At 41.6% G+C, this 12188-nt stretch overlaps 1 protein-coding gene across 2 annotated transcripts in view; it reads left to right on the top strand.

The window, feature by feature from the left end:
- smek1 (SMEK homolog 1, suppressor of mek1 (Dictyostelium)) overlaps nt 1-12188 on the top strand; it is a 99091-nt gene that overhangs the window by 58836 nt on the left and 28067 nt on the right. For both annotated transcript variants that reach the window (XM_055640230.1, XM_055640229.1), the window contains exons 5-6: nt 6328-6405; nt 9467-9583. In XM_055640230.1, coding sequence (XP_055496205.1) covers nt 6328-6405; nt 9467-9583 — 195 coding nt within the window. The remainder of the gene's footprint in view (nt 1-6327; nt 6406-9466; nt 9584-12188) is intronic.

The raw sequence follows: 12188 nt of genomic DNA, 5'->3' as shown, positions 1-12188 counted from the left end.
GGGAATTAAAAATTGTTCTTCCAGATTGCAAGATAGTAAGTTTGGCATGACGATTCTGGCGAGGAATGAGGAAAAAGGAGAACCATTTTTGCTTCACATCAGTAGTTGGGGAATTGCTGGAATTGTAATGGGATATGGGTCAACAAGGCAGATCTCACTGTAATAGGGTTATATACTGACACAGATTAATAATTGGTTAATGTACAGAAAGCAGAGTCAGATATGCTGGTCTTTCTCAAGTTGGCAAGCTGTGGCCTGTAGAATACCTCCGAAAGGTGTTTGAACCCCAGCTGTTCACAAAAAGCAGGACAAATTGAACCCGGTCAATTACTGCTCAATTAATCTCGTCTCGATCACCAGCAAGGTGATGGAAGGGATGATCAATAGTGTTATCAAGCGGCACGTGTTTACCAATATACTGTTTGCAGCAGCTCGGTTTGGATTCTGCTGAAGTCACTCTGCTCCTGACTTTATTACAGCCTCTGACTCAACATGGATAAAAGAGGGGAAGTGAGAGTAATTGCCCTTGACATCAAGGCAGCGTTCAGTTGAGTATGGCATCAAGGAATCCTGGCTAACACCTAGACAATGGAAATTGTGGAGGTTGGCTGGATTCATAACTAGCACAAAGGAAGATGGTTGTTTGTGGTGGTTGATCTCAGCTACAGGACATCTCTATGAGAGTGCCTCAGCTCAACTATTTTCAGTTGCTCCATGAATAATCTTCCTTCAATCATAAGATCAGAGGTTGGGATGTTTGCAGTTGATGTTCGGCACTATTCAGACTTGGAAGCTAATCCAAATGTTGCAGGACCGGGACAATATCAAGGCTGAGATGGATAGGTGATGTAATATTCATTCTGCACATATGCCAGGCATTGATGAAACCCAGCAAGAGGAAATCCAGCTAAGACATTGGATGGCATTACCATCACTGAATCTGACACTGCCAATATCCTGGGGTCTTGTCAAAAACTGAGTTGGACTAGTGAGTCTGAAGAAGGATCCAGACCAGAAACATCACCTATCCATATCCTCTGGAGATGCTACCTGGCCCACTGAGTTCCTCCAGCACTTTGTATTCTACACCAGATTCCAGCATTTGCAGTTCCTTGTGTCAACAGTGTAGTAGAAGTTGGTGAGCTTGAAAGTTAAGAAATCTAAGGTCCCAGTGTCCCAGAGTTCTGAGAGAGGTCGGTATAATGGTTCTCATCTTCCAAATTTCTAAAGATTCTGACATTGTACCTGCAGAATGGAGGTTAGCAAAATTGACACTGTTATTTAAGGGAGGAAGTAAGAAAAATGGGAATTACCAACCAGTTTGCCTGAGGTCTATAGTCGCAAATAATGCTGGAATCTCTATTGATGGGTGCAGTAAAAGAATGGCCTTGCAAAGAATAATGGGACTGAGTAAAATAAAAATCACTTTTGACTAATCTGCTGGAGTTCACTGCGGATGTGCATAATATAATAGCTATGGGGCTGCCAGTGAGCAAGGGAATGCACGTGGAACGTAACGAGGAGTAGTGATGTTGTCTACTTTAGTGCAGTGCTCAAAACAGAAAAGCTGGGAATTAGAATGAGAGGTTGGGTTGTGTTAATGTTTCAAAGGGACCCACGTCTTTTTGTAAGTCGCCGAAGCCAATATGTGTAGGTGCATAATGCGATTTGAAGGTAAATGTATGGTTTTTGTATCCTCTCATAAGGAAGGATGTAATAATAATAATAATAATAATATTTATTTATATAGCACTTTTCAACAAAACCAGTATTTGAACCAAAGTGCTTTACAGAGATTGATTAAATTAATTGAACAGATCAATGCAATAAATCCATACAAATCAAAAAAAGAAAAAAAGGAGAAAAAAGACACAGAAACAGTACACTATAGAAATCAACATGAAACGTCCCCCCACAGCAGAATTCACTGTGAGGGAAGGCACCAAAAATATCCCCCTCATAATTAGGTCGGGGCCTATCTGTCCTCAGCTTTGGCCCTGCCGTGAGCTGGACCATCGGCGTCGGTGAACATCCATCAGCGGCCTGGACTGAAGCAGCCGCTTCCCCCCCGAAGACTGCAACGACCAAAGTTCACAGGCCGCGCCGGCCGAACCCCTGACACTGGCGATCTCGGATCCCAGGCTCCGCGGTGCTGTCGGCGGTCACAGTGCTCCGGAGATTACCGCAAGGCGACCCGGTAAGGCATAAGTACATGAAAAGAGGACGTGCAATCAAAGTTCACTGGTCTAATTACAGGAGAGTGTGTTTGATGCCTGAGGAGACATTGATTTGGCCGATATTCTCAAAGTTTAGATGAATGAATGATACTTTATTGTCACATGTGACAAGTCACAAAGATATTCTTTGTTTTGCGTACCCAAGGTATGCAAAGTTTAAGAAAAAACTGCAGGTGCTGGAAAAATCCAAGGTAGACAAAAATGCTGGAGAAAATGCTTCAGTCTGAAGAAGGGCCTTGACCCGAAACGTCACCTATTCCTTCGTTCCATAGATGCTGCCTCACCCGCTGAGTTTCTCCAGCATTTTTGTCTACCTTCAAGGTATGCAAAGAGTCGCCACATAAAGGGTGTCACCAAATATTGCAAAATTTTAAAAAAAGACCATTGAAACTTAGAACATTTAAGTGCTTTGTCATGAGAGATTCTAGGAGGGTTATTTCCCCTGGCTGAGGTGTCTGGAATCAGCGATCACAGCTTCAGAATTAGGATTAGGTCATTTGGGACATGAGAGGCTTTTTGTCAAATCTTTGGAAATATCTATTCCAAAGGGCTGTCGTGGCTCCATTCAGTTTATTCACTATAGATTGTTTACTGGATATTAAGAGAATTAGGGGATATATTACTGGCACCATTGAAATTGATTGTCCACCATTCACACTTCAGTAAAAAAAACTTAATTGGATGAGAAATGTTTTAAGTCATCTTGAAAACAATTCTTTTAGAATAATGATAGATCAGTTTAATTTTTGTATTGATTAGTTTGCAATGCATTTAAATAAGAAAACTGGCTTCAGACCTCTGAATTGGATTGGATTTTATCAACAGTTTAACAGACTTGCCAGAAATTTCATTTTTCTTGTGAACAGTTTCATGTAGCTGGATGTAACAGCGTGTTGCAATACAAATTGGGGGGAAAGAAATCTCCAAAAAACTCCTCATCCCCCTTTTACAGTATAAGTTTAATCAACTGTTGAAGTATCAAAGGTATCAAAGGTATTTTATTGGTCACATTCACATACACCGAGGTGTAATGAAGTGAAATGCTTTTTGCCATTTTGCAGCGCACAAAGAAAAAATACAGACATAACACCAATGAGTGTCTTAAACACAAAGAACATCCCCCCACAATGGCTCCCACCATGAGGGAAGGCACAAAGTCCAGTCCCCAACCCCAGTTCACCCATAGTCGGGCCTATTGAGGCCTCCACAGTTACCTCTACGGAGGCCCGATGTTCCTGGCCGTTCTCGCCGGGTGGTGGTGCTCCGGCGTCGGGAGAGTCCTCACAGCGGCATGGGAACCCTGGAACGGCCGCCTCCGTACTGGAGGCCGCAGCTTCCGAAGCCGACAAGGCCACGCCGGTTGGAGCTCCACAACTGCCAATCTCGTCGCGAGATCCCAGGCTCCCAGTGTAAAGTTCAGCGCCGCCGCCCGCAGCAGGCGGTCTCAGCTCACCGGAGCTCCAGCGCGGCGACCCAGGCAAGGCATCGCCCACTTCACGTAGCGCTCCAGTGCTGTGCCGCAGCCGAAGCCGGGGTTCTGGGCGGTCCGCGACAGGAAACGCCGCTCCAGGCCCACTAGTAGGCCGCGAGGACGGGTCGAAGCTGCAGCCCGGAGAAAAGCTGCCTCTCCGACCAGGTAGGGACCCTGAAAGGCAGTTTCCCAAAATCCATTGTGTCTACATAATGTCACAATACAATAATATTTCTAAATAGTGTCTTTAGCTCAGGGATTGTGGATGGCGTTTATCTCCTATCAAAAATCCATAGCAATTTTGATTTGCTTAACATTCACAGTCACTCTAATTCAATGTAATTTTGAATTACAGAAATGGAAGGCTACATCTTAATGTGGAGTGATACAGCACAGAAAAAGAACCTTTAGGTCAACTTGTCCATGCCGACCAAGTTGCCTAACCGAGCTTGAACCACTTGCCTGTACCAGATCCTTCCTTACCATGTATCTGTCTGAGTATCCTTTTAAATAATGTAATTATACCGCCCTTGCCACTTCCTCTGGCAACTTGTTTCATTTACGCACCATCCTCATTTAATTCTTCCACTCCCCCCAAATTATCTATTGCCTCTCATAATTATATCGACCTCCATGAAGTCACCTCTAAGCCTACGATCCATGGGGTAAAAAGGGCTTAGCCTATCCAACCTCTCCTTGTAACTCATATTCCAGACCTGGTTGCACCCCCAAAAATCTTTAGTGCACCCTTTCCAGTTTAATGGCATCCGTCTTATAGCAGGATGACCAGAACTGTACACAACACTCCAATTGAGCAACATTGTATGTATGTGTTCTTAACTGGTTACTCCCCGACGTATTTCATTCCCTTCAATGTTTTTGAAATTGTAAATTATTAGTGGTGGCTTTTTCATTAAGTAACTAAAGTGCTAGGATAGGAACCTCAATGAAAGACAGCAAACTTTAAAAGGGAAATTCAAATTTTAATCCTTGGGTGGTGCTGACTTGATAGAGGTGTTTTAAGTATTTGAAACTTTGGGAACCCTGATTTTGATTTTGCACCAAAGAAAAGGATATATGTTTGGAGCAATGAAATGAGAGATCTTTTATTTCTTTCACCATAATATTTTTAATGACTGAAGCTGCAGTTCCTGATCTGCTTCTGAAATGTTTAAGGTTTTATTTGAGTTTCCGGTTGTGCATTAGATTGTGTGCCTTCGGCTGGTTTCAGTAATTTTAAAATTTCAGCCAAGTTCAGGAAGTTTATGACATTAATTTATTAGCCAGAGAGGCAAGCGAGAGGTGAATTCCATTCTTCAGCTCGTTCCTAAACTTTCGAAGGTGCTTCTCTACCAGTGATTCCAAGATTGTTACTGAACCAAATAAATAGTAGCCGTTTGTATTAATTTCTGTTGAAATATATATAATTTGAGAAATGCATCAAACACTTCATCCTTTGCGTGATATTGCAGACATATTATTGTTCCTATTGTTTGGGAGATGTCAACATAATCAATGGGCATCTTGTATAAATAAGAATTCAGCTATTCCAATATTATTTTGTCAATTATTTTCCTCAGTAGGCTATGGTGCATTTATGGTTGAGATCAGTTGGGTTTTGAATGCTACGGAATTGGAAAGAGAAATGGACTTGAGGCTAGGATCTAACTGAGCGATGGAGCAGGCTTGTGTGACCTATCCCTGCCTATATTTTTTCAATGCAAGTTCATGGTTTTGTAAAAATGGAATTCAATCCCCCATCGCTAGCTTAAATTTCTTTCATAATTACCTATGAGAACTTTACCCTGGTGTCACAAAGTGATCTGTAGTAGCAGGAAATAAAATCAAGAATCATGTTGCGGTTTGTTTTACAGGCCGTAGACATAATATGAATATTTTATACTTTATTAAAATCATAATGACAATATTGAGAGACATAGTTAATTAGATTCAAAATTTAAGTAGTGTACACTTTCAAGTGGTTTTCCAATGTTTATTGAATATTTAAAACTATTAGCAAGTACAGTTACTAATCATAGTTGATTGCTTTTGAAACATTTATTAGCTTTGTAACATGACCATAATCCCATTTACTTGTGTGTCTATCAGCTCACTTTGTTGATTGTCTCAAACAAACTTCACATTCATGTATAAACAAACCAGGTGAGGGTGGGGAGTTCTCTTTCCCAAAAAAAACATTAGTGAATATTTTATGGTAATTTGGCTGCTTGTGTGGTTATTTTGTGATTTGGTTTTAATGCTGTTTTCCCCAAATCACCAGATTCATTTCAAGCTTGTAACTTCAAAGTTGTTGGTCTGTTGCCATAACTACTTCAATGTATTTCTATAGTAATCTAATTGAAAATCAATATAACTGTCGATACATCCACAGCCAAATGTATTTTGTGCCATTGAGCGATAGAATCGCGATTTCTGCAATGATTATATTTTTGAAGTATAAATCTATTTCTCCCCATTATAATGGTCATGGGTATGTGGGCTTATTGCGTGCTGAAAAAGCATTTCTCCTGCAGTGTAAACGGCTCAGTTCTGTCGGTTAGATGTAGATTTCTCTCAAACTTATTAGTATATCTTGCATTTGTTTTTAACAACTTCCAGGAAGATGAGAAGTTCTTGACAGAACTTTTTGCACAGTTAACGGATGATAGCACAGATGATGACAAAAGACAGGAACTGGTAAGTGTGCACATTGCTTTGTGTGTGTGTGTGTGTAAGTGGCATTGGGGTTATGTACAGAGTTCGAGTATACCAGTAACTGCATTTTTGGTTGGCACTTATTTCTTGGGCCAAAAATATAAATGGATATTACAGTCATAAATAACCATGCAACACAGAAACAGAACCCTTGTGACCATGTCCATGCCTACCATGAAGTACGCATCTGTACTAATCCCATTTGCCAGCACCTGGTCCATATCTTTTCCGTGGCAATTTAAAGGCTCATCCAGATGCTGCTTCAGTGTGGTGAGAGTATCTGACTCTTCCTCAAATCCCAAAATAATATTTGGGAACATAATGGTGTTCTTATATATGTATTCTGTGGAAGTATTATATGACTGCACAGTGGCACAGCTGGTAGAGTTGCAGCTTCATTGGGCCAGAGACCTGGGTTCGATCCTGACCTCGGGTGCTATCTATGCGGAGTTTGCACATTCTCCCTGTGACCGCGTGAGTTTCCCCCGGAGCTCCAGTATCCTCCCACATCCGAAATATGCGCGGGGTTGTCAGTTAATTGGCCTCTATAAATGCCCCTAGATGCAGGAAGTGGATGAGAACGCAGGATAACATAAAACTAGTGTGAATGAGCGACTAATGATCAGCATGGACTCGTTGGGCCAAAGGGCCTGTTTCCATGCTTCATCACTAAACTAAACTAATACCATCTGCAAACCAAGAAGATTAAATACACTTGCCTCCCATTTCTCTGTATATACTTCAAGCCTTTTTTTTCTTCTCCCTATGGCTACAAAAAGTGGGAATTGAGCTTTGAGGGCTCTGATGCAATCATTTCCACTCAAACATATACAAGCCCCAAAATTCTATCTAACAAAACAAACCTCCCATGTGTTAAGGGCCTGTCCCACTGTACGAGTTCATTCAAGAGTTCTCCCGAGTGTCCCCTGATTCGAACTCGGAGAATTATGGTAATAGCCGCTCTTAGGTACTCGGGGCTCTCGTGGACATTTTGAAAAAAAAACCTTCACGAGTCTTCACGAGCTCACCGCGTTTCCCGAGTACCTGCCGTTGGCGTTACAAGCCGCTAAGAGACGTCCCGAGCTCCGACGTACCCGCTACATACATTCTACGTGCTTACCACGAGTCTGATTTTTTTTTTTTTAACTCGGGAGAGCTCTTGAATTACCTCGTACAGTGGGACGTCCTTTACTGTTCTATTCGCAGTGCCTGGAGCATTTGCAGACAGTGAAGATCTCTCATAACATTTCATATTCCTAACCTGCCTTATGCAAGCCCATCCATGTCAGCATGCATCGGATTTTGAGTGCATAACACTGAAGATGCTGTTTACTGTTTGAGTTCATTCATCAAAATTGCCACGTGTTGCCTCCAGCTATGCTCCAGTAAAATGGAAAAAGGTTACAGTGCAGATAAAATTTTACAGATCATTGAAACGTTTAATTTGAATATTTGGCTGGTTTATTTTGCTGTTGCATCAAGACACTTGATTATGACTGCTGAGCTCATTGCTAAACATTGGCAATTCAAGCCTACAGCACTGCTTCAGCTAAATGGGAAAATGGCTACATGTCAGATGGACCTTTTTAAAAAATATTTGTAAAGTTTAGTTTACATTTTTTTAAATCTCTTGTTTACAAGCTCTCTACCTGAAAGATTCTATCTTGAACAAGTGCAAAAGTCTACAGCGAGTCAAAACATTATCAGGCCTTTTCCAATTAATTTATTTTGGCAAGAAGTAAAGGTCACTTTTAATTAAGACTGCCACTGTGTCTGGAGAGACCTGAGCAGATTTGACATGTATAACAAGGAACTGCAGATAGACAAAAGTGCTGGAGAAACTCAATAGGTGCAGCAGCATCTATGGAACGAAGGAACACTGCTCTCTCTCCTCACCCCCTCACTCGTAACAAGGGCAGAATCCCCCTAGTCCTCACCTTTCACCCCGCTAGCCATCACGTACAACAAATAGTCCTCCGTTATTTTTGCCACCTCCAACGTGACCCCACCACTCGCCACATCTTCCCATCTCCCCCTGTTTGCTTTCCGCAAAGACCGCACCCTCTGTAACTCCCTGGTCAATTCTTCCCTCCCCAGGCACTTTCCCTTGCAACTGCAAGAGATGCTACACTTGTCGCTTTACCTCCCCTCTCAACTCCATTCAAGGACCCAAGCAGTCGCTCCAGGTGCGACAGAGGTTCACCTGCATCTCCTCCAACCTCATCTATTGCATCCACTGCTCTAGATGTCAGCTGATCTACATCGGCGAGACCAAGCGTAGGCTTGGCGATCGTTTCGCCGAACACCTTAGTTCAGTCCGCATTCACCAACCTGATCTCCCGGTGACTCAGCACTTCAACTCCCCATTCCGAATCCGACCTTTCTGTCCTGGGCCTTCTCCATGGCCAGAGTGAGGACCGCCGGAAATTGGAGGAGCAACACCTCATTGTATTGTATTCAAATGTATTGTCATTGTCTCAATTTGAGTAAACGAAATGAATTTCCCTTACAGGCAGTATCATAAAAATAAAAAAATAAAAATAAAAAATAAAAAAATCATATTCAGCTTGGGCAGTCTACACCCTAGTGGCATAAACATTGAATTCACCAATTTCCGGTGTCCCTTGGCTGTCTCCTCCCCTTCGCAGCTCTCCCTCAGCCCTCGGGCTCCTCCTCTTTTTCCTTTCTTCTCCCCACCCTACATCAAGCCTTTTTCCATCGCTCCATAGATGATGCTGCACCCGCTGAATTGCTCCAGCACTTTTGTCTACCTTCGATTTTCCAGCATCTGCAGTTCCTTCCTAAACACAAGGAACTGCAGATGCTGGTTTACACCGAAGATAGATGCAAAATGCTGGAATAACTCAGTGGGACGGGCAGCTTCTCTAAGAAGAAATGGGTGATGTTTCGGGTCGAGACCCTTCTTCAGACCCTGTATCCACAATATCTTCAGTATCTACAATACTCTGTGTTGTGGATGAGAGGAATGAGTGTTGCTATTTGTATTAATTGATCAACCAAACATAATATGCTTTTGTTTCAGGTGAATTTTCTGAAAGAATTTTGTGCATTTTCTCAAACATTGCAACCTCAAAACAGAGATTCGTTCTTCAAGACTTTATCAAGTATGGGCATTTTGCCAGCCCTTGAGGTTATTTTGGTGAGTTTTTAATCAAAGTACGTACATTTCTACAAGTACATTTCCACAGTTAACAGTGTTTTATCAGGCTAAACTTTCTCAAGGAGTTAAACGATGACTATGGATATGCTGGGCAACCATGGGAAGGCCATTTTTACTCTCACCTGACCCACAGACTTGAACACATCTCAAGGAGGAGTTAAAGGATGGCAAAATATTGTTCTCAACCCTTTTCACTTGTCCTTGCCATGAAACACCTTATCAAATGACATCTGGAATCCAAATTCACTACATTTACGAGTGTCCCGTACTGCATATTCAAAGAATTGTAGCAAATTCGCCAAACACTATTTCCATTTTAGAAGCATTTTGGTTCCCCCTTTTGATTGTTGTGATTTTTCTAAATGTGTTATTAATAGCGGCATAATAATAATTGCAGGTCTTCCTGTTCCACAACAACCTCCAGGGCTCTACCATAGACATACTGTGCATGTCTTGCCCTGGTTTAACTTACAGACACATGTCAGAATGCAATTCTATCTGCCTTCCCTTTGCCCACTTTTTTTTTTCCAGATTTCCAGCACCTGCAGTTTCTTAATTTTTATTTACTTACTTTTTCATTTTATATGCCTCTACATTGCTGTCAGTTAATGTATTTTCATATTTTACCTTCTCCAATGTTTTTATTGTTATTTTTTTCTATTTCCTAATGATAATCACAACATTGTATATATGTTTTTTTCAATATGACAGTGTGTCTTTTCCACATGTAACTTTTCTGAGTTTTATGAAACACTTCCTTAAATGTTTTGCACCTCTTGTATACTATCTTGCCTTTTAATTTATCTTTCGAGTCTACTCTAACCATCTCTGACCTCGTACCATTGTTAATGCCTTTTTGTTTAAATTGAGGACATGAGTTTCAGTCTGCAATTCACACCCTCAATCTGTATTTGAAATTCTCTCATGCTCTGATTACTTTTTCATGGAAAACTCTCTGCTATGAGATCACTAATTAATCCTGTCTCATTGCACAATATCAGATCTAAAATAGACTGCTCTCTGGTTGGCTCCCTAATGTATTACTCTAAGTAACCGTCTGAGTTGATTCTATACACTTACCCTCGACGCAACCTCTGCCAATTTGATTTATCCAATCTCTATGATAATTAAAATCCTCAGGATTATTGCAATGCCTTTCTTGGAAGTAGTCATTATTGTCAAAGGAGGGAAAGCAGCAGGTCAGGCAGCATCTGTGGAGGGAAATGGGATATTGACGCTTCATCTAGACTGACCTTCAAGACCTCAATCACCATTCCATCTGCTGTGTCTTCCTACTTTTGTAACTACTAGCATGTGGCTAAAGTGGGAATCTGGAGATTACTGCCCTCTGTAGGGCATCCTAGTTACTCTAAAATACCCTCAAAGAGGTGTGAAATATCAAGGAAAGATAAAAGACAAAGAAACCTCCAGATGCTGAAAATCTGAACTAAAACGGAAAATGCTGGAAAGCAGCATCTGTCCCGAATGAACATTTCTGGCCAATGACCCTTCATCACATCTAATGGAGTTTGATCTGCTGAATGATACCAGCATGGCTTTTTTTTGTTTTTATTAAAACTGGCTGATTATTTACAAGTTCAATTCAGGCTTATTTTTAATGGGTTCATAAACCCACTTTCCAATCCACTGTCCTGGATGTTCTCAGTATGCTGGATGTTTTGTATTTGTCTCTTAAGTTACGTAGCTATGCTCAAAGTTTTCTGGGCTCTATCATTGATCCGATGTCTGGTATTGATTCCTGTTCCCTCAAACACCGTGTCCACAAATATACTAAGAATACTCCCACCAAGAAAATAATACAAATGCGTAACTGTGGACTAATTTAAGCATTTTCTATGTTCAAAAATATTTAAGATGCAAAAAATATTATTTTTAAATATTGCAAATTTTGATGGATCACTTAAGCTGGTGGTTAAAAGAGAATAACATTTTAAACTGTAGCTAAGATGTGAGGAGATGACAGGGGTGGCACGATGGTGCAGCGGCAGAGTTGCTGCCTTGCAGCACCAGAGACCCGGGTTCGAGTCTGACCACGGGTGCTGTCTGTACAGAGTTTGTACATTCTCCCCGTGACCTGCGTGGGTTTTCTCCGGGTGCTCTAGTTTCCTCCCACACTCCAAAGACGTACAGGTTTGTAGGCTAATTGGCTTTGTTAAATTGTAAATATGGAGGATATTGTTAGCGTGTGGGGATTGCTGGTCGGCATGTACTCGGTGGGCCGAAGGGTCTGTTTCCACGCTGTATCTCCAAACAAACTAAACTAAAAAGATGCTGTTGAAATGATGTCCTGGCAGAGTACTATCTGGAGTACTGTGTGATTTTGGTCTCCATATTTGTGGAGAGGTGCTGCCTGAAGGTAGAGTGATGAAAAGGTTAGACAGCGAAAGGAAGGATGATTGAAATGTGAGACCGATCCACGGGGAGGATGTAACTTGGGAATTGAGATAAAGGATAGAAGCACAAGGAACTGCAGATGCTGGAATCTAGCATGGAAGACAAAGTGCAGGAGTAACTCAGCAGGTCAGGCAGCATCTCTGGAGGGCAGTAATAGGCTAAATAAGAT

This window comes from Leucoraja erinacea, chromosome 9, assembly GCF_028641065.1.
Source record: "Leucoraja erinacea ecotype New England chromosome 9, Leri_hhj_1, whole genome shotgun sequence".
Taxonomy (NCBI): domain Eukaryota; kingdom Metazoa; phylum Chordata; class Chondrichthyes; order Rajiformes; family Rajidae; genus Leucoraja; species Leucoraja erinaceus.
This window is presented reverse-complemented; position numbering and strand designations above follow the sequence as displayed.